The sequence below is a fragment of the Psittacula echo genome, assembly GCF_963264785.1.
Source record: "Psittacula echo genome assembly, chromosome: Z".
NCBI lineage: Eukaryota > Metazoa > Chordata > Aves > Psittaciformes > Psittacidae > Psittacula > Psittacula echo.
In genome coordinates, this window is record NC_137742.1 from 73,665,647 (window position 1) to 73,688,305 (window position 22,659).

Consider the following 22,659-nt stretch of genomic DNA (forward strand, 5'->3'; position numbering starts at 1 on the left):
GCACGTCATGCCCAGGAGGTAGAACTGAGAGTTCCCGGAAGGGCTGGATCATGGCAGGGTGGGGGTGAGGTACCAGTTGGTGAGCAGTTGTATTCTCTTTCTTGTTATTTCCTTTATCATTATTACTATTAGTGGTAGCAGTAGTGATTTGTGTTATACCTTAGTTATTAAACTGTTCTTATCTCAACCCGTGGGAGCTGCATTCTTTTGATTCTCCTCCCCGTCCCTCCAGGAGCGGAGGGAAGAAAGGTGGGGGGGAAAGTGGACTTCGTGGTTCTGATTTACAGCCTGGGCTTAAACCACGACACATGGTTTAACCCTAGCTGGCATTAAGTAATACACAGCTGCTTGCTCATTACCTCCCCACCGCAGGTGGGATGAGGAGGTGAATATGAAAAAAAGGAAAAATCAGGTGACTTAAGAACAGTTTAATAATTGAAATTGAGTAAAATATAATAATAACAATGATAACAATAAAAGGAAATCAAAAGAGAGGAATAAAACAATGTAATAAACAACAAACAGCAGTGCTGCACAATACAATTGCTAGCCACTCACTGACTGACACCCAGCCTGACCTGAGCGGCGATCTGGGTGTTTCAGCTGACTCCCCCAGTTTATATACTGGGCATGACATGCTGTGGTATGGAATACCCCTTTGGCTAGTTTGAGTCAGGTGTCCTGCCTCTGCTTCCTCCCAGCTTCTTGTGCCCCTCCTCACTGGCAGAGCATGAGAGACTGAACAGTCCTTGATCAGGATAAGTGCTACTGAGCAACACTATAATATCAGTGTGTTATCAGCATTGTTCTCAGACTAAAGCCAAACCACAGCACTGCACTAGCTGCTAGGAAGAAAATTAACTCTGTCCCAGTCAAAATCAGGACAGTTTGTTTGCTTGTTTCAAGTGTCAGTATTATTGCATAGTAAAAATATTGCAAGACAATGCTGTGGGTAGTGCCGTTATTCTGGAGTTAAATGTGTATGGTGCTTGTAAACCATTTCTCCTCTTAGTACACTATGTTGAGAATCTGTAAGAATCTATCTCAATTAGAGCTCCTTAAGAGGTAATCAAATACACTGTAATGAGATATAACCATTATGCCTAGATTGCTCCTTCACATCAAATATAGATTTGAAATGAAAAAATTTATTATCTGCTGCCTGTTTGAGCTAATGTCTGTGTAAAATGAGTTTGGTTGCCTGGATGCATTCACCTTAGAAAAGTATCTGTCGCAAATATGAGACAATGACTTATACAACTGCCCTGTTTGAAAATGCCTGAGTGATTACATCAAGGTCAGTCTGCCACATTATTCCCAAGTATTTAGGCTACACAGCTGCACCTACATGCACATCACATTGCCACATGGCAAGATATCAATGTATCTCCACTCATACCTGTGCTAATAAAGCACAGAGGGACCACTAAATCGAGATGTAACACACAAAGAAGGCATGATCCAAGGCAAAACTTATAAAATTTTGTCCAAGTTCAAAAAGTCTGGTCCTGGACTCTCTTCACTACTAATTCATCAACCCCTCTCATGTATTATGTAGATTCTTTTAATCTCTGTCTGCCATTTACCTTCAAAGTTCACACAAACTTCACTGGGCCAGTATGGTGCACCAACCTATAATCTACAAGGTGGAAGTGGAGAAGGTAGAGTTCTACTTTACCAAGTAGAACTTCAAGAGACATCTTGAAGCACAAGAGAGGCAGCTTCTCAACCTGCAATAAGTTGGTCATAAAAATAAGAGTAAGTTGTTGTCCAAGTAGTTTGAGTTGTTGGCAGTTTTTGAGCCTATATGCACCATTGTTAGAAAATCTCCAAAATTATAGGTATACAGTCTGATCTCCTCAACTTCTGTTCCCATAAATTTCTGGGTGCAGGAGGTTACGTTCCTGAGCCACTTGTTGGAGCTGGTGCTATGTTCAGCTCAGCAACCTGCTTTTTCTTGGCTTCTGTTGTAATCCAGAAGCAGTCAACACTAACCAAGTGACCAGCACAGCAGTTCAGTACTGCAATTAACATAATTATAATCAAGGTCTGGTGCACCACCTGCAATATTAATATGTAAGAGACACAGAATTCAGGACACATATCAGGTCGAACACTGCCAGTCCATACATGAGAAATCCAGTGACTAACACAGGGAGCCTGCTGTCACCATCGAAAGAATACAATGAAATGATAGCAGTGTCTCAGCAGAAGTGATTCATGCATGTTTACATTAAGCCTATTGTCCGTAAACAATACTGATGTGTATCAGATCAGAACTCCAGTAGCTGTTTCCTGTGATAATCAAGCCCCTGCTTCAAACATGGAGCAACAACTACAACATTGTCAGCAGCAATGCCTTACCCCTGTTGCTCTGGTTCCTAACATTGTACTGTACAATCATCAAAGCTATTGAAAATCCTGGGTCTTTAACTTGTGCCAGGTGACCATGAACTATGCTGTTGGGCATCTCCACACATATCAGCTTTGCCTTTTGCGCTGACAGAGTTATTATGATCTGCTGCACACTTTGGAATTCACATAAGGAATGGAAAACCCATCCAACCTGGTGGCTTGCAGGTTCATACATTGCCTTTGGACAGTGATCAGGAGGGCATCTTTTAGGAAGTATATGTCTTCCTGACAGCACTTATCTAACCTGCTGAATATCTGTCATTGAATACATGCAATGAAACTGATTTGCAAGTTCTTTGCATGTTGTAAGTGATCATTCAAATACATCGAGATCAGAATGAATCAAAACCCTATATAGTCTGTCAAATCAGAAATAGAATAGAAAAGGCTGGATTTGTTGAAATATGGAGGAAGGGAGGGAGGGTGATGTCAAGTCATGGAATCGTTCATAGTCCAGTATAATGTAATCACCTGCTTCCTATATTCAGTATGTCCCAATACCACCTATGCAAGGAGGTTCATCTTACCTTTCTTTCATGGCTTCCCAAAAGCAGAAGCCTCCATTCCATTTCATATTCCCCCAGCTGGTGGACAATTCACATAAAAGGCAGTATTTATGCCACAGAAACAGAGAAATTCAGGGTTTTTCCAAGACAGAAAATCCATGTTGTAATGTGCTACTATTTTGTTGCTTTGAAAAGCCAAAAAAAATGTAAATAAATTTGCAATAAAAGGTAAAGAAATATGTTGGTGGTACTGCATCCGTGTTACATTGATAGCTGTTTATCCAGTGAAGGGTACTTCCCTCTTAACAATACTAGAATCAGCTCATGAAGCTTGTCTGCTGTGAAAACCGAGTTGTTCTTCACAGCAGTTTCACTCTGTGACTGGAGGCATCTACTTTTGGATTACATTGGCTATGTGAGAATTCCAAGCTAAACATGTTTCTTGAGTGCCTGGCTCATTAGAGATCAGCTTGGCAGCTGCTGCTGAAGAGAAGTCTGTTCTGGTTGACAGTACTTAGGCTACCAGCCAATTCAGCCAAAGAGCTGGTAGTAGAATTTTAGAGAGTATATTCTGGAAGGAACATTGCACTACTATTTGGGAGCACCCCTAACAAAGTGCCATTTGGCTTTGGCTGGTAACACCTGTGGATGAATGCTCTGTTAGTCTCGACAGGACACCTGCAGCCACACAACTATGCCAGATGTATCAGGGACATTATCCAGAAGTATCCTTGGGACCAAAGCTTGTGAGCCCTTCTATTTTCATAATTTTTGATAACAGTGTACCACTTCTCCTATTAAGAACATATAGCTGAATGTACAGGCTGACTTTGATTCTGTATTTAGGCAAGAGAAAGTGCCATCTTTTCCCAACCATCAGCTCTTCTGATCTTACTCTAGTCAGTAGCTCAGTCTGTAAACTTCAAGCTGGTACATGTAATTAGAAAATACGACTTTGCCATGTCAGTAAAGTTCTAGCAGCATGCATATTTCATTTTTAAGACCTCTTGCTGGGATAAATAACACCTGAGGTACTAGATTCCTGATTGCTAGCTAGGAAGAAGAGATACACATATACACCTTGAAGGCCTTGTTGCAGATATTTTTAAGGGGATGTGGCATTTCACTGCATGGTCACAGAGTCACTGACAAGTCTGCCATGCAGATTTCTGGGATACACATCAACAAGATACAATTTTGAAGGGTGCAAATGACATTGTTGGCAACAATGTAAGCAACAATGGTCAAAATAGGTCAGTCTATTATGAACCCAAATGGTCTTGTTGGTCAAGGACTAAGTATGTGCTCTCTTCCTTCCACTCTTAAGAGTTGCAACTTCAGTCTAGAGCATAGACAAATTTATCTTGCTTCCTCTACATACATGACTGTAGTCATCTGTCTGATACCTTAAATTAAAAATATCCTCCAAACGAAATATTCAGATTGAATCCTGAAAATATCAAACTATTATTGCCTTGCCATTTAACTAGGAACAGATTTCAAGAAGCTGCAGATTTAATGTTGCTAAGTAAAATACACCGATGGTAGCCTTGTCTTGCTTATGCTCACTGGAGAGCGGTATATGCTACCCCAAACTGAACTTGTGTGTGCTGTGAGAAAAGAAACAAAATGACAATGTTTCAAAGGGATTTTGCCCTAAAATTTAATATTCAAGACGAATCTCACACTTTGGCTAAGGAGTGTTGAGCGCAGTTACTTTGTTAGTGACCACTGACACCCCTTACACTGAAAAGCAGAACTGAGGTGATAGAATGACAACAGCAGCATAACCCAGCTAAATGACATGACTCTTTAATCCTGAAGTTTCCTTTTTTTGAAGAACTGTTTGGTTAAAATCCTAGATTATGAACCAGAAGAGAAAAAAATACCCTAAACCAAACCTTTGTGACTTGCATTTTTAAAACAGAATTTTGCCCTTTTATTATTTTAAAAATAAGACAAAATTAAATCCAATGTAGGATTTTTTTATTCTCATTTAAAATTTGAAACATTACAAACAATTTTTTTTGTGATTTGAGTTATGGTAACTAGCCACACAAATGGGCAGAATGGTATCTTCGGTGTTATAAATTGAGCAAAATATTTCAATTTTATAGGTAGTGAAGACAGATGTATCTGCACCAAGCATAGCACAGTTTATATTCAAATAGCAAAATAAAGAACACATTTTACAATTAATAAGTTTTTCACATATTTTACTTTAGCTTTCTTTTTCTTGGAACTCATATCAACACAAGTGAAGTGAGTTTTCCTTAAGGACAGCTAGAGTTGCCAAGGTAATAAATTAAAATCTAAATCACTCTCTGATATGTATATCCAGAATACTATAAACACTTACTTCAATACTGCACACCAGAGCTTAGCTATTTCCGTATTATTTTAGTAGAGACTGTGTTAACATTGGAAGCAGAAGCACCACAGCTGCTCATGCAAATAAGCTCTGCTCTCACAGCACCTCTGGGAAGATGAATGCTGCCATGCCCTGGCTTTGATTGAACAAAGCTCTAGAACCCCCATCCTGCTTACAGATGTACAGCAGATGTGTAGTTACTAACATTTACTTTCGAACCCTATTTTCTGCACGTTTACATTCTAGTACTGAATGGCTCCCATGCTGCTACAAAATCTAAGTCCCCAAATCAATAAAAGCTATTTAGAGCACTACCTTTTATATAGGTAGGGGAGGAAGGAAAAATGTTTTTATTTTTTATGTTTGTAAAATTCAGAAAATTGAATGCAAATCACTGAAGTTACACCTAAATCTCCAATCACTGAGCTAACAACTAAGACTTCAGATCATCTCCTTCCACCTCATATGGGGGAAAATTATCCCTAAGGGGAAACACCAACCTTTATTTTGACAGCTGTGACTATCAACAGAAACACTCAAACATGCATGCTGCACTCAGGTAAGATGCATATGTGATTAAGGCTGAGTGTTGCTTCAACAGGTAAAAGCAGCTGTAACTACTCCTGTCTGAGAAATAAACCCACATGGCATGAAATAGTATTTCACAAATATCTGATCCAATCCAATAAGCTGACTTGAATAAGAAATAGGCATGTTAAGTAGACCAGATAAAGTACTAAGTTGATGAAGACAAGCTCCCTTTATTATTTAATCTGGCTTATTTCAAGTTTGATTTCTTTGCGTGGTTATCCTGGGTTCAGCAGTAGCAGTCATTTTTCTCCTTCTTAGTAGCTAGTGCAGTGCTGTGTTTTTGACTTTCAGCCTGGGAGCAGCACTGATAACAACTATGTTTTTAGTTGCTGCTCCGTAATGTTTATTCTGACCAAGGACTTTCTGAGTCTCATGCTCTGCCAGGGAGGAAGGGAAGCCGGGAGGAAGCAGAGATAGGACACCTGACCCAAACTAACCAAAGAGGTATTCCATACCACAGCATATCATGCCCACTATATAAACTGGGGGCAGTTAAACGGAAGGGCTAGCTCACTGCTCAGTCGGGCGGGCTATCGGTTGGCGGGTGGTGAGCAGTTTTATTCTCTTCCCTCGTTATTTCCCTTATCATTATTATTATTGGTGGTAGCAGTAGTGGTTTGTGTTATACCTTAGTTACTGGACTGTTCTTATCTCAACCTGTGGGAGTTACATTCTTTCGATTCTCCTCCCCATCCCTCTGATAGTGGGAGGGGGGCGAGGGGGTGAAGGAGGGGAAGAGGGGGAGTGAGAGAGAGACTGCGTGGTTCTGATTTACAGTGGGGCTTAAACCACGACAGTGATCAAGCATTGCCATATACTGAAATACAGGATTACATACCATTCAGCATGGCTAAGCACACTTAAAAAAACAAAACAAAACAAAACAAACAACTTTCAGTGCAACTTTACTGGGGTAGATTGAAAGCCCTTTACATTGTGCAAGCAACCACACAGAGAGTTTAGTGTGTAGACAGTCCACTCCCCATTAGTTCTTTCAATAAATTTAAAAAAGGACAATAATTTTTTGCAAGGAAAAGGATAGGTGGGCTAATGTTGCACAAATACTTCCCATTGCTGCCACCTCATAAACAGCATCCACTGTCTTCTCTTTAGGACACTGCAGCTCATGGAGGATGTGAAGCAGCTGGTTTCCAGAATGCAATGTCTTACATGCCTGCACCGTAAGAGTACTAGGAAAGAAATAGAGGCAGCTTTGATTAGACAAGACTGAAGGGGAATACAATAATCTTGAAATATATGGCAGATCTGCGGCAGAACAAAGCTCTTTTTACCATTCACTATAGATTAAGTGTAATAGGCTTAAAATCACTAAGCCTGAGATTTAGACTACAAATCAGGAAAAAAGAAAGTAAAACCCAGTCTACTAAAAAGGACAGTTAAGCTTTGAACTAGATTTCTCAGCCTACCTAAACAATCTTCATATTGGAAGTGGAAGAATCATCACAACAATGCTAATATATTTAACCAGTAGGTTTAATATGTATCTTCACAAAACTATGCTTTCTGAGTTTAGAAAGATGAGGGGCCTTTGGACTCTGCCACAGCACACAGCACTTGCATTTGGTCTGAACAGAAATCATAGAATCATAGAATAGTTAGGGTTGAAAAGGACCTTAAGATCATCTAGCTCCAACCCCCCTGCCATGGGAAGGGACACCCCACACTAAACCATGCCACCCAAGGACTCATCCAACCTGGCCTTGAACACCACCAAGGATGCAGCATTCACAACCTCCCTGGGTAACCCATTTGTCCTGGTTTAGCAGTAGCAGTCATTTTTTCTGCTTCTCAGTGGCTGGTGCAGCGCTGTGATTTAGACTTTCGGCCTGGGAATAATACTGATAAAGCTGATGTTCTCAGTTGCGGGTCAGAATGTTTACCCTGACCAAGGACTTTGTGAGTCTCATGCTCTGCCAGGGAGGAGGAGAAGGTGGGAGGAAGCAGGGACAGGACACCTGACCCAAACTAACCAAAGAGGTATTCCATACCACAGCACGCCATGCCCAGGGATGTCACAGAGAGTTACCCGGAAGGGCTGGATCACGGCGGGGTGGGGGAGGGGTACCGGTCAGTGAGCAGTTGTATTCTCTTGCCTTGTTATTTCCTTTATCATTATTATTATTGGTGGTAGCAGTAGTGATTTGTGTTATACCTTAGTTACTGGACTGTTTTTATCTCAGCCCGTGGGAGTTCCATTCTTTCGATTCTCCTCCCCGCCCCTCCAGGAGCGGAGGAAAGAAAGGGGGGGGGAATTAGACTGGGTGGTTCTAATTTACGGCCTGGGCTTAAACCACGACACCATCCCAGTGCCTCACCACCCTCTCAGTAAAGAACTTCTTATTTCCAATCTAAACTTCCCCTGTTTAAGTTTGAACCCGTTAGCCCTTGTCCTGTCACTACAGTCCCTGATGAATAGTTCATCCCCAGCATCCTTGTAGGCCCCCTTCAGATACTGGAAGGCTGTTATGAGGTCTCAATGCAGCCTTCTCTTCTCCAGGCTGAACAGCCCCAACTTTCTCAGCCTGTCTCCATACGGAAGGTGCTCCAGTCCCCTAATCATCCTCGTGGCCCTCCTCTGGACTTGTTCCAACAGTTCCATGTCCTTTTTATGTTGAGGACACCAGAACTGCACACAATACTCCAAGTGAGGTCTCACGAGAGCAGAGTTGAGGGGCAGGATCACCTCCTTTGACCTGCTGGTCACGCTCCTTTTGATGCAGCCCAGGATACGGTTGGCTTTCTGGGCTGCGAGTGCGCACTGCCGCCTCATGCTCATTTTCTCATCGACCAACACCCCCAAGTCCTTCTCTGCAGGGCTGCTCTGAATCTCTTCTCTGCCCAGCCTGTAGCTGTGCTTGGGATTGCTCCGACCCAGGTGGAGGACCTTGCACTTGGCATGGTTAAACTTCATAAAGTTGGCATCAGCCCACCTCACAAGTTTGTCGAGGTCCCTCTGGATGGCATCCCTTCCCTCCGGCGTATCAACTGAACCACACAGCTTGGTGTCATCGGCAAACTTGCTGAGGGGGCACTCAATCCCACTGTCTATGTCACCGACACAGATATTGAACAAGACTGGTCCCAACACCGATCCCTGAGGGACACCACTGCCATGATTTTTCAAATATGATGGCCAGTGGCTTAGCAACTTCATTCGCCAGCTCCTTCAGGACCCACGGATGGATGTTGTCAGGTCCCATGGACTTGTGTACGCTTAGGTTTTTATGATGGTCTCAAACCAGATCCTTTCCTACAGTGGGCCTAGGGTCTTCATTTTCACAGTCCCTGCATCCGCCTTCCAAGACTTGGGTGGTGCGGCCAGAGACTTTGCCAGTGAAGACTGAGGCAAAGAAGTCATTAAGAACCTCAGCCTTCTCCAAATCCTGGGTAGCCAGTTCTCCTGATAGCTTCCAGAGGGGGCCTACGTTGTCCCTAGTCTGTCTTTTATTTGTTACGTACCTATAGAATCCCTTCCTGTTATCCTTAACATCCCTAGCCAAGTTCAATTCTAACTGGGCCTTAGCCTTCCTAACCTGGTCCCTAGCTTCCCGGACAGCATCCCTGTATTCTTCCCAGGCCGCCTGTCCCTGCTTCCACCTTCTATAAGCCCCTTTTTTCCTTTGAATTTTCCTGAGCAGCTTCTTATCCATCCAAGGAGGTCTCCTGGCCCTCCTGCTGCACTTCCTTCTAGTTGGGATGCAACACTCCTGAGCTTGGAGCAGGTGATCCTTGAATAACAACCAAGAGTCTTGGGCCCCCCTGCCCTCTAGGGCTGTATCCCATGGAACCTTACTAAGCAGGTTCCTGAAGAGGCCAAAGTCTGCTCTCTTGAAGTCCAGGGCAGTGAGCTTGCTGCATGCTCTTCTCAATGTCCTGAGGATCTCGAATTCGACCATCTCGTGGTCACGGCAACCAAGGCTGCCCTGGAGCATCACATTTCCAACCAGCCCTTCCCTGTTGGTGAGCACGAGGTCAAGCATGGCACCTCTCCTTGTCGGCTCCTCTATTACTTGCAGAAGGAAGTTGTCTTCCACACAATCGAGGAACCTCCTGGATTCCTTGTGCCGGGCCGTACCTTCACTCCAACAGATATCAGGGTGGTTGAAGTCTCCCATGAGAACAAGGGCCTGTGAGCATGAGGCTGTTCCTATCTGCCTATAGAGCGCTTCATCCACAGTCCTCTTGATCAGGCGGTCTGTAACAGACCCCCACAGTAATGTCCCCCATCGCTGTTCTCCCTTTAACCCTGACTCACAAACTCTCTGTTGACTGCTCACCCGTCCCCAGACAGAGTTCCATACTCTTCAGCCTATCCCTAACATAAATAGCAACCCCCTCCCCACCTGCCAGGCCTGTCTTTTCTAAAGAGCCTGTAACCTTCCATTCCAACACTCCAGTCGTAGAAGCCATCCCACCATGTTTCTGATCATACTCCCGTAGTCGTGCACACATCTCCAATTCCCCTTGTTTGAATCCACTTAGCCACGCATCTTTTCTTGGATAGTGGACAAAGCAGGTTCAAGAGAGTAAAAACAGTGTGAACATATTGCATTTCCCCTGCATTATATCCAGGTTTTGACAAAAAGCTGTGGAAGAATTAGAGTTCGTTCATAAGAAAAGAGTAATTTCTACAATGCACAATCTGTTTGGATAGCTGTTGAACTGCCACCAACCTTGAAACATGAAAAATTAAAAGCTTGGGTGAGAAAGTTTAGTTTCATCCTCCAGCTTTACGGATCAGGTGAGGATTAGGTTTACGGAAGAAGATCAATAAACATAAGTGTCCCTTTGGAATGACGGTTCAAAAAGATCTCTGTCATTTGGTTTTAGAATCACAGAATCATAGAAGTGTAGAATCATAGAATAGTTAGGGTTGGAAAGAACCTTAAGATCATCTAGTTCCAACCCCCCCTGCCATAGGCCAGGACACTTCCCACTAAACCATGTCACCCAAGGCTCTGTCCAGCCCAGCCTTGGACACAGCCAGGGACGGAGCATTCAGAACTTCCTAGGGCAAGCCATTCCAGTGCCTCACCACCCTTACAGTAAAGAACGTCTTCCTTATATCTAATCTAAACTTCCCCTGTTTAAGTTTGAACCCGTTACCCCTTGTCCTATCACTACAATCCCTACTGAAGAATCCAAATTTTGACCTCAGACTATGCCCTTACCTTATACACAATCACAGAATATCTCAAGTTAGAAGGGATACATAAGGATTCCTGAGTGCAACTCCCTGCTCCTCACAGAACGACGAGAAAAATAAACCATGTAATTAAGAGCGTCATCGAGATGCTCCTTGCACTCTGACAGACTTCGTGCTATGATCAATTCCCCATCGATCCTGTTCCAGTGACCAAACACCCTCTCAGTGAAGAACCTTTTCCTCATTTCCAGTCTGAACTTCCCTTGATGCAGCTTCATTCCATTTCCTTGTGTTCTGTTACTGGTCACCAGAGAGAGATGAGCACCTCCTCCTCTGCTGCCCCTCTTAAGGAAGACTTATATTGTGATGAGGTCACCCTCAGCCTTCTCTTTCCTAAACTGAACAGACCAAGTGACCTCAGCTGCTTCTTGGAAGTCTTGCCCTTGAGACCCTTCTCCATCTTGGTCTCCCATCTTGGCCTCCCATCTTGGCTCTAAACACTTAACAGCTTGAGGTACAAAACCGTACATGATATTTGAGCTGGGTCACACCACTGCAAGATACATGACAAACACTTCCCTCAACCAGCCTGATGCACCCCACAGTTGGTCTTTTTGGCTGCCAGAGCACACTGTTGACTCATATTCAAATTGCATTCGACCCAGACCCCGGATGTCTTTCTGCAGGACTGCTCTCCAGCCTCTTACCACCCACTTCGTATGTATAATCAGGATTAGTCCATCCCAGGTGGAGAATTCTGCACTTGCTCTTGTTAAATTTCATCAGTTTGGTGACCGCCCAGCTCTCGTCTATCCAGATTTCTCTGTAAGATCTCTCTACCCTCAAGGGAGTCCACAGCTCTTCCCAGTTTACTGTCATCAGTGAACTTACTTAACGTATATCTGGTTCTTGCATCCAGATCATTTATAAAAACATAGATATTGTATATTGTGCAAAGTATATTGTCATAATCATTCAAAAGGCCAAAAGTCTTTTGGCTCACACTCTTCCAATGGAAGAAAGCAGGAAATCACAATCAAAAGACTTCATGATTTAAGGACTTTATTTGTATCTTTTAATAAAATTTTGAACTTATCCATGCATCCTGATAATACCTTTATTAAGAAATCTTCCCATTTTACTGTGTCTTAAAATGAGAATGCTTCAAGATGCAAGCTAAACAGAGTGCAAGCCACTTGGAATAGATGAGCAACTATGAATAGAGAAAAATCATGCAAAAGTCTCACCAGAACACAGCACTCCAGAGAGATCTGGGTCAGTTCTTCAGGGGTTTAGCAGTTAACAACTTGGAACATCACCAGTAGTACTATGAGACAAGAAGTCTGTAGCAAACAGCATCTATTCTAAAACTATGAAGCAGTCCAGCCACACTGGGTCTTTTAAGACCTGCATCTTTCAGTTGGTTTTTAGATTTGAGTCCTTCCCCAGCTCTTACTGGTCAACAGAAAAAATAAACACAGCCCCCAAAATATATATCAAAAAAAAAAACAAACAACCAACCAACAAAAAAACAAAACTAAATAATAGCTATACCATGATAAATTTCATACTGCAAAAATTGTAAAGGTATCTTTAACAACCTTTTTTCTTTGAATCTTCCAAGCTTTTTCTCCATATTCCATTTCTGTCCCCAGAAATTCAAATTATTGAAGAAATCTAGCCACTCCCCCAGGTATTTCCCATTAAGCTTAGGGTATCTCACATCTTGGAAGAGTTTATTTCAGCAGATCAGCTCCCATTCTTTACCGGCCTATTAACATCTTGACTCCAATTGTTACTAGGGCAAGTAAACAGGCTTCAGTACAGCAAATCAGCTGGGACAGGGTTAAAAATGTATACAGCAGAGCTCCTCCTTGCCCCACCACTACAGAAATAACCTTAAAAACAAATAAGGTATTCCAATTTTGTTCAAACACCAAAAGGGGACTGAATGAGGAAATATAATGTTTCTTTCCCTGCAGCCAGTAACACATTAACTTTGAGGAAACATAGCCAGCCCAACCAATACTGCTATATTTATGCCTTGATAACTAGATACATACAGAATTTGCAATACATTTTCAGTCATTTTCATTAACTAGAATTTGAACATTCTGTCTGCATTATTGAGATTCCTGTGGAAACTACAACACATTTTTTAAAAAATTAGGTTTCTAGGTCGTAATGCTTTTTCTATTCATTCTTATAGCAGTAGCTAAAAAATAAATGTAACTGCTAGATGCCAACTACATTCACAGGAATATTACCACACCTTTCATAGTAGCAGCTGCTTCTGATGTCACTTTTTTATTTTAGAGTTACAGCAAATTGAGTATCTGACCTAGTTTAAAGAGTATAAAAGTAAACAAGGCTATCTAAAGGTGCTGTTTCACCACAGGTCTGAATGCTGACACCATGTGGACTATAACAGTAGCACCCTAAGGTCAGCGAGCAACATCTGTTCATACAAGTTGAAAATGGATGTCCCAGACTGAGTCAACAGTTATAACTGGCACTCTTAACAGCAAGTACTGTGTACAAGATTATATTAATATCCTTAAAATCTATGATGTTGAAGTACCACATTGAAGACTAGGAACACCGGAAACAATTTTTATTTGTTCACTGAAGTTTACATAAAGAATATTAATTAAGTTAAAAAAAAATGTCTCAACGCAAAAGGCAGTAGTTTGGCCTTTTATTTGTAAAGGATAAAGCATCTCCTCAACTAAAATCAGATTCTAACAATTCTGAGGAGTGAACAGATGCTATGTTCACTTACAATTTAATATCAGCAAAAAAAATACGTCAACATTCCAGGTAACTGTAGAAAAAGTGTATACCACACTTATGGCATACAAGATTTGTAACAAGCAAAAAAATACCCTGTTTTAAAAGTAATCTCCCTTCCAAATAGGTTTTCATTTTACTGCACTCTCTCCCCGTAGGCTTTACATTTAGAATCCTTTATATACAAAAAGGTACAACAAATTGGTACAGTATTTATTGCAACAAATAATTAAGGATGCCATAATATACACAAATTAAATTAGTCCCCCCAATTTGCATACCCTCTTGCTTCTTATTCCTTCCATGAAGCAGTCTCCTTCTCTGGTTCTAAGATTAAGTTCTTTCACTGAAAGGCACGTACTTCTCTACAACAGAAGGAACAGATGCATTAATCTGAAATACCCTGTTTCAAGAGGAACTTTAGCCTACATTTTTGAAGATCAAACATTACAAAAACCCCATTGAGATATAACATTTTATTATTAAATTTGCATGTAAAAACTCATGAGTTGCCATATGACTTTGAACTGAAGTGCCATAAAACTCCATTGATTTAAACTCCCAAACAGACAGCTCACTTACAAAAAAACTGTGTTTTTACCTTATTGGATATATTTTTAAGCTTCCAAGGCTCCCCCGTTCCTGTTCAAACTTTGGTAACTGTTGATAGCAACCCGTAACTTGAATGCTATCAAAAACTGAGTAACTGCTTTTCCTTGTGCCTTGCAGTGCAGCAAGTAGTTTGTGTGTAACATGATTTAATGAGAATTGCAATTTATAGTAGTGTGATATGCCTTTGAAAAATAATAGAATACTGTACTTCAGTTGACACGTAGGTAAAGCTGCATGGCGAGAAACCAAAGGTTAGAATTTAAAACTTTGACATTTAATAGTATACTATTGAACAAAATGGCTAAAACATCCCATTCAGGTAAGCTGCCCTAAACTGAAGAGGCACATAGGCTAGTTACATGGATGATGACAACAGTGAGAGTACACTTAAATGGCACCTATGTTACAACCAAGGGCACAGGACCTTTTTTCATATAGCTCTGGAAAAAACCAGCAACAGTGGAAATAATCATTGTATCAGGACTCCAGGATAATAACACTGCTATGCTGATTTCAGGAAAGAAGCCAGTTTCTCTGCCTAGCCTTGGAAAGGGTCAAATAGACTTACCAGCTAAAAACAAGCCTGTAGGGATTTCTAACATGCACATACTGTGCTGTAGAGCTCTACTTTAAAAACGACTTAATTATTTTAGTCAAGAATAATGAAAGCAGAGTGGATACTATTGCAGTCTATTAGCAGGTCATAAAGAAAGAAGGAAACACTACATCTATTTTCTATAGAACAATACTTACGCTATTTTTTGTCCATAACAAATGTGTATGAACCTACCAGAACATGCAGATTCCTGTAAATGTGTTTAGTTTCTTATTACTTTCCATTATGAGTTATGAGGGTAAGAAACTTAAAACTGAATAAGCTGCTGTTGACTGTAGTAAAGCAAAACTGCAACTTTGATTTACTTAACAAAGGACTAAAATAAAAATCCATTAAAGGCCACTCTTCCTTGTTTCCTAATTAGTAGCTCCAAGTATGACTGCATATTTATGCTACCTTAAGAAAAACCTAACCAAACAAACCTCTAAATTACTGCAAATATCATGACAAATGTAATGATATCTTCTGAGAGTATATGAGTATCATTATCATCAAGTGTCCTCAGTGACTCTTGGATTACTTATGCATTTCGTACTCCTTTCGGTCACTCTTGGTTAAGCAGTGACATGAAGACTGGTTACTAAGCTTCAGTCCAGACGCAAAAGACTTAGTTGAAACAAGGAGAAAAAAATTAACTGAAAGAAGTACATTCCCAATTAAGGATTTAAAAAGGAAAAAAAAAAAAAGTACTCTACATTAATTTCCAAACTTCCCTCCCAGCAATGATGTTGCTTTGTGTTTTGCAAAGTTTGGACAGCATTTTATAAAGCTGTTCTGTAGAGATTTGTGGAGTGCATTCACATTGTTTAGCACTGTTCTTCCTTCTACACATAGCGTTTCAAGATGAAAAGTAACTTAAAAAACTTTGAGAGCTTCTCCCCACAAAGGACACAGCAAGCTCTTAATACATATAAACAGAGTATATCCATGCTATTGACTAAACATAACTGAAGTCTTTGTTTTCTGAAGCTTCTAACATAATATGATTACAGACAGTTTAAGCACTTAATATACTTTCTGAGCTATCTTGAAACAACAGCAACATCTTCTTCCTTTACTATCAATAGCTATTCTCTTCTAAAGGTATTACTTCTTATCTGCTTAGTCAGTTGTCTCCAGCAAATTAATAGAAACGTGTTGAAATTAAGTTTGGTTAGATCACTCAGTTACACCAATACAATTACTTTTCTTGCAGTTTGACTGAGAGGTTGACATTATTATCTCTTCTATGAGAAACAAAATTTTAGGTCATCTTGGAGCCCTATAAATAAAGGTCTGCTTACACCACAAGTTACATCACTCTATGTATTTACTCCAGACTATGTCATCTTCAAGCATTACATGTCACATTCACTCTCCAGTTTTTCTGGGCTATGTGGACTTGCATCAAAACATCAGGTATTGCTTTTTCATCCAAATCTGATCTTCTTAAAATCAAATACTACTTATCAAGTAGTTCTTTCATCAACAAGATACCACAGTGAGTGAAGAATTGTATTAAATAAATACTTGACTTACAATACCTATGCCATCAGCTAAATAAAACACTAATACTGTATTCAAACTGTTTGTATTATATGTCATCCAAAAGACTGTTTCTGAAACAGCCTGGATAAGTAATCTACTTTCAAACAGCCTGGTCTAGCTGAACTAGATGACGAGTTACCACAGCACTTCAATTTGAAGAGGAGATAAGTATTTGGAATTTAGGACAGGGCAGAAGGGTTTTCTGTGGGGTTTTTTGTTTTGTTTTGTTGGTTAGGTTTTTTTCCAAATACAGCACTAACAATGTGATTTTTTTTTTTTGGTAGTCATCATAGTTAGGGCAAGTGCTGCTGTCTATGGTTATGAAGAGTTTGCTTTAATGCAAGTTAATTTCTTAATCATAGTAATTTCTATCACATAACCATAGAAACTGCAGTGGCAAAAATATTATCTTAGGACATAATTTGAGAAAATACATATTGGGAGCAGAGATAGAGCAATCCATTAAACAACCATTTCAACAAATTTCCAAGATAAACTTTGAAAGGGAATGAATAGAATATGCTTTACCTGATTGAATAAGCACAGTAGGAACACATAGGGTCCTTGGTACAGCCCTATTTAGACTTCAGAAGTTCTCAGGCTCATCTCTTAAGACAGGTAATCAACAGGCATATGTATACCGCATCATCACTCTAGCATGTTTGTATGGCAAAAAGTAAAAAAAAAACCTCATCTTAAGTATACTCCCTTTCCTTACTGTCTTCACTTCTGTTTCACCCTTCTACATTCTCTCAGGGACAAGAATTAAATATCCAAGAATAAAATAACTGAAATACGTAAAGCAGGTAAGAAAGTTATGTGGAAACTCCACTACTAAGACTCCAATTGCAAAGTGGATTTATAACTGTTGAAAAGTCCTATGCATATTAGAACGTTCTACAGTAAAATACCTGATTTTTTTTTTCTTCAAATTAAAGTGTTTAGAAATGCACAGGGAAAAAAAAAAAACACATCACAAATCCACCCTCTGAAAACCTCTGATACTATTTTAGTGAACTTTCCCTCTAGGGTTTTCATTGCTTCTATTTTAAGGTATGCAAATAAAAAAAAAAAAAAAAAAGAGAGAAAGGTAAAAGCTAGTTGTTGACTTTAACACAAGCTTCAATCATGACACTGTATTTGTAAAAAAATATCCTACCTTCCTCTCCATTTCTTTGGAACTCACATGCTGAAGACAAATGGTGTTTATCTTCTTGCCCACTAAATTCTTGCCCATTTAAAATTCAAGTGATCTTGACATCCCTTCTCCAACTACATGCATACGAAACACAGTAGTGAGCTTTCTCAGTGAAACTGCTTATCATTCATACTCCACTTCTATTGCTGGAAGTAGCTTTGACTTCTGTATACAAACCTTCGAGGATGATTGGCATCAAATAGTGTTGTATCATCATCATCATCATCTTGTTCTAATGGGGTCAGCTCCATGTTTTCTATGTTTGTATCCAAAACGCCGTACCGTCGGGTTTTTCTGCTTCGCCTTCGGAGCCTGAAACGTATTTTAAAACACTTAAGTTCTATAAATTCTTCTCTACTTTCTATTCCCACAATATATGAACACTATCCCTTAAAATATAACTATATTGATACTTGTCATAAATTTCTAAAAAAACATAGTATATGTAAAGCGTACACACTGAGGTGTAAAAAATTCAGAGATCAAACAATACTAAGTGCCAAGACCTAACTTGAAATATTTAAGGCAAGTATGTTATTTGTAGTTTTGAGTAGAATTACTGTAGTGGATACAAAAAGCCTAAACAAGCACTTCATAGCTAAATGCAAGAGCCAGTAAAAAATGGCCAGTTAAAAGTATGCAAAAGCATACTTTTTTTATGCAAAAGCATACTTTTAGCAGATTCTACAATAAGCAACCAGCTCTAGGACAAAAGCACTCACAGATATTCTAGACCAGAAATTAATTTGAACACAAAATAGGAAATGAAGGCAAGGAAGTTCATGCTATTTATATACTCAAAATTCCTGTTATCTCACTATATACTTTTTTACTTAATGGTGTAAAAAGGAAAGTGAGTCCCTATTTTGAGTTGAGAATAACCTAAGACAGTCACAGCAAATGTCCAGATTGCCTGTAATGAAAAAAGAAAAAGTCTTATCAGAAGGCTGGCACAAATTTCTAGATTCAAATGAATGCTGCTCAAAAAGGGAGAAAAGAAATTGTAATGTGAAAACTTTCTCTATATACAGATTAGTCAAAAGACTAAGGCTAAAAGAACACTGGAGATGCTTACGCAACATACATGGACATGGATAGTGGGATTGAGTGAGCCCTCAGCAAATTTGCTGATGACATCGAACTGTGTGATGCAGTTGGCACACTTGAAGGAAGGGATGGGATGGGATGATATCCAGAGGGACCATGTGTGAGAAGTAGGCCAATGCCAGCCTCATGAAATTCAACAAGGCCAAGTCCTACAGCTGGGTTAGGGCAATCCCAATCACAGCTACAGGCTGAGTGGAGAAGAGATTCAGTGCGGCCCTGTGGAGAAGGACTTGGGGGTGCTGGGTGACAAGAAACTGAACATGAGCCAGCTTCAGTGCGCAGTTGCAGACAGAAACCACTCATGTCCTGGCCTGCATGATAAGGAGCGTGACCATCAGGTCAAAGGAGGTGATCCTGCCCCTCCACTTTGCTCTCATGGGACCCCACTTGGAGCCTTGTGTGCAGTTCTGGTGTCCTGTCATGGTTTAAGCCCAGCCGGTAACTTGGCACCACGCAGTCGCTCACTCACGCCTCTTTCTTCCCCCCCTGCTCCTGGAGGGATGCAGAAGAGAATCCCTCCTCACTTGGCAGAGCATGAGACTGAAAAAGTCTTGATCGGAGTAAGCATTACTTAGCAACAACTAAAAACATCAGTGTGTTACCAGCATTGTTCTCAGGCTAAAGTCGAAAACACAGGACTGCACCAGCTACTAAGAAGGAGAAAAATAACTGTTACAGCTGAACCCAGGACACGTCCTCAACATACGAAGAACATGGAGCTGTTGGAGCAAGTCCAGAGGGGAGCCACAGTAATGACAAGGGGGCTGCAGCACCTCCCGTGTGAAGACAGGCTGAGAAAGTTGGGACTATTCAGCCATCAGAAGAGAAGCTGAGTGGAGACCTCTTAGCAGCCTTCCAGCATCTGAAGGACGCCTATAACAAAGCTGGAGAGTCCTTTCCTCAGGGACTGTAGCAACAGGACAAGGGGTAATGGATTTAAACCTAAACAGGGTTAAGATAGTTAAGATAGTTAAGGTTCAGGTTAGATATAAGGAAAAAGTTCTTTACTGTGAGAGTACTGAGGCATCGGAACAGGCTGCCCAAAGAAGTGGTGAATGCTCCATTCCTGGCAGTGTTCAAGGCCAGGCTGGACAGATCCTTGGGCAACATGGTCTATCTAGTGTGAGGTGTCCCTGCCTGGCAGGGAGGTTGGAACTAGATGACCGTAAGGTCCTTTCCAACCCTATCCCTCCTATAACTCTATGAATGGATATAGCTCATAGTTCAGGAATGTGCACACAGCACTCAAAGTGAGGCCAGAGCATCACTGAATATAGTGGGATAATCACCTCCTTTGACTGGTTGGCCATGCTGTGTTTTATGCACCCCAAAATGCAGTTTGCATTTTTGGCTGCCAGGGCACACTGCTGATTCATGCTGCGCCTGCTGCTGACCAGCACTCCAGATCCCTTTCTGCACAGCTGCTCCTGTCACTCCTCTCCCAATTTTCACTTGTGTCCAGCGTTATTCTGTACCAGGTACAGAATCAAACCCCACTCACTACAACCCTTTGAGCCCTGCCATTCAGCCACTTCCATTACCCAGCACACCATAAACCTGCTCATCCTACATTTGGGCAATTCGTCCAGAAGGCAACTATGAGTGACAATATCATAAGCCTTACCAAAATGCAGAAAAACTACATCCACTGCCTTCCCTTCATCCACCAGGTGGGTGACCTAGTTGAAAGTTTGTAAAAAAACCCAAAGCTTTTTATGTCTGACAACAAGATGCATGGTTTAATTCTAAGAAAATCTTTAAAAATGGAACTGGGAAGTTTGTATTTCATCCCTAAATTTCTTATACAACTATTGCCAAAAATATTTCAGCCTCAAGTTCAAATTCAAAGCATATGCTTCATCTAATCCCAATTTCAGAAGCTAGATGCAACAGAAAGATGCAGCAGAATTACAGATTAACAGGACAACCACAACCTACTTTAAACAACCTTCCTGTTTACAGTAGCATCCTCAGGCAATGCTCCAGTTTCAAATGCTGAAGAGCAACCCTCCTATTGCCAAAACCAGAATACCCAACAATTGCAACTTAACCAGAAAATAATGGTATTAGATGAGAATTTCCTTCTCCAGTTCCTGCAATGAATTTTTCATAGTACTACTCAGAACTCCAAATCTTAGGAGGTACAGGAACACTGAGAAGTGCTCTTGTCCACTTTCCCCTGCTTATGGTTTTTTCTTTTAAGATATAGTATCATCAAGATATGCATTCTAAGAAAAATAAAGATCTAAGCCTGCTCAAGAGCTATGGAGCAATTGGGATATCCTAGCTTACTTGGACTGCATGTCTTAATAAGTGCCCACAAAGACCACTGTCTTTCAATTATCTTTCTGGAATACATGACAAAGGTACTGAACATACACCAGTGTTATCTAACTACAATGAAACGTACAGAGAGAACTTGCTGCATACTGAATGTACTTTACGCATAATCACAAATTGGGGCTCACCCAGAGAAGTTCACAGTTTGAGCATGACAGCAAGTAAAACTCCAAGAGCAACAAAACACTGTGCCAGACACTGCAATTTTCTATGAGAAATACAAAGGCAGATGACTGATAGCCCATGCTTTTTAAGGGACCTTTCCTTAAGCCAGTGTGAAATAGATAAATTTATCAAAAACTAGTGAGCAGAAAAGAAATACGTTTACTGACAAAAAGAGGAGATGAACAAATCCTGTAGCTCAGTGAGACAGAAGTTTGCAAATGGGACAATAACACAGACAATGTACAAAACTAAGTACAGGATGTCAGTGGTGACATGTCCCCTTGAAGAGAGCAGGGGGGGAGCCAGACAAGGCCCGACAATGATAAGCGGTAACCCTTCCGACAGCAGAACCACACTGAGTGCCTTTCCGCCGGCATTACCCAGACGCCTCACTCGGCGGCGCTGCCCGCAGCAGCGGAGCCAGGCTCAGTGCGCCGGCCCCCCAGCGAGAGCCGAGGGGACCCTGACAGCCAATACCGCCGGCCGGGCCCTGCCCCTCAGCGGCCCGGCGGGTACAGCAGCGCCTGCCCCGCCCCCCCGCTCCCCGCAGCACAGCTGGAGCCGGCGCGGCCCCCTCCCTCACCGCACGGTCCGGATTACGAAGTAGACGATGAGGGCAGCGCTGGCCAGCACCAGCACGGACAGGGCGCGCTGGGTCATAGGCTGGCCCTGCTCGGGCGGCGCCGACACCTCGGCCAGGCGACTGCTGCTGCTGCTTCTTGTGGCGGCCCCGCCGGCCACCTCGGTGGGGAGCGGTGAGGCGGTGTTGGCACTCCAGGGGTGAAGGGCCGCCGCCGCCGCAGCCTCCCCGCAACGGGCAGCTAGCAGCAGCCCCGCCAGCAGCCAGGGCAGCGGCGGCGGCCACATGTCGGCCTCTGCTCCTGCCCGACAAAGGCTTCCGCCACCGCACCCCGCCGCCCTCCGCCCGCCGCGGCCTAAGCGCGGCCAGGCCCTGCCGCCGTCTGGCCGCCGGAAGCGGAAGCGCTGTTCGCCGGGAGCCCACAGCTGCCGTGGAAGCGCGTGGAAGGTTGGAGGGACGCGCGCTTAAGACAGCCGGCAGCGGCTGTCAGTGGTGCTAGTGCTGGTTAAGGACAGATAAGCAAAAGGAGGGCTTGGAAAATATTAGTGCCTGAAGGCTGAGACTACAGGTCAAATGGTGGAAAGATCAAAGAGTCAGTAGGGTTGGAAGGGACCTCTGGAGATCATCCAGTCCAACCCCCCTGCCAGGGCAGAGCCATCTGGAGCAGGTCACAC

General features: G+C 41.9%; 1 protein-coding gene across 4 annotated transcripts; it reads right to left on the reverse strand.

The window, feature by feature from the left end:
* Window positions 1-12,126: 12,126 nt before the first annotated feature.
* Window positions 12,127-22,340, reverse strand: FAM174A (family with sequence similarity 174 member A). Of its 4 annotated transcripts, none has more exons than XR_013958814.1 (3): window positions 21,989-22,340; window positions 17,755-18,105; window positions 12,127-14,205 (listed from the first exon to the last, which is right to left on the reverse strand). XR_013958814.1 is itself a non-coding variant. In XM_080638450.1 (3 exons), exons 1-3 carry the CDS (start codon window positions 22,270-22,272, stop codon window positions 14,184-14,186), a joined length of 441 nt encoding a protein of 146 aa, XP_080494576.1. In that variant the 5' UTR covers window positions 22,273-22,340; the 3' UTR covers window positions 12,127-14,183. The 4 variants fall into 4 exon arrangements, 3 of the variants coding, with proteins under 3 accessions (XP_080494576.1, XP_080494575.1, XP_080494574.1); XM_080638450.1 differs by having other exon boundaries at window positions 17,971-18,105; XM_080638449.1 differs by lacking the exon at window positions 12,127-14,205 and having other exon boundaries at window positions 16,773-17,867; window positions 17,971-18,105.
* Window positions 22,341-22,659: the final 319 nt, after the last annotated feature.

Excerpts from the sequence above, each read along its gene's own strand:
- FAM174A (XM_080638448.1), bottom strand. The coding sequence starts at position 22,272 with ATGTGGCCGCCGCCGCTGCCCTGGCTGCTGGCGGGGCTGCTGCTAGCT. Across the intron at positions 18,106-21,988 it reads TTCGTAATCCGGACCGTGCG|GCTCCGAAGGCGAAGCAGAA; the intron begins GTGAGGGAGGGG and ends AATACGTTTCAG.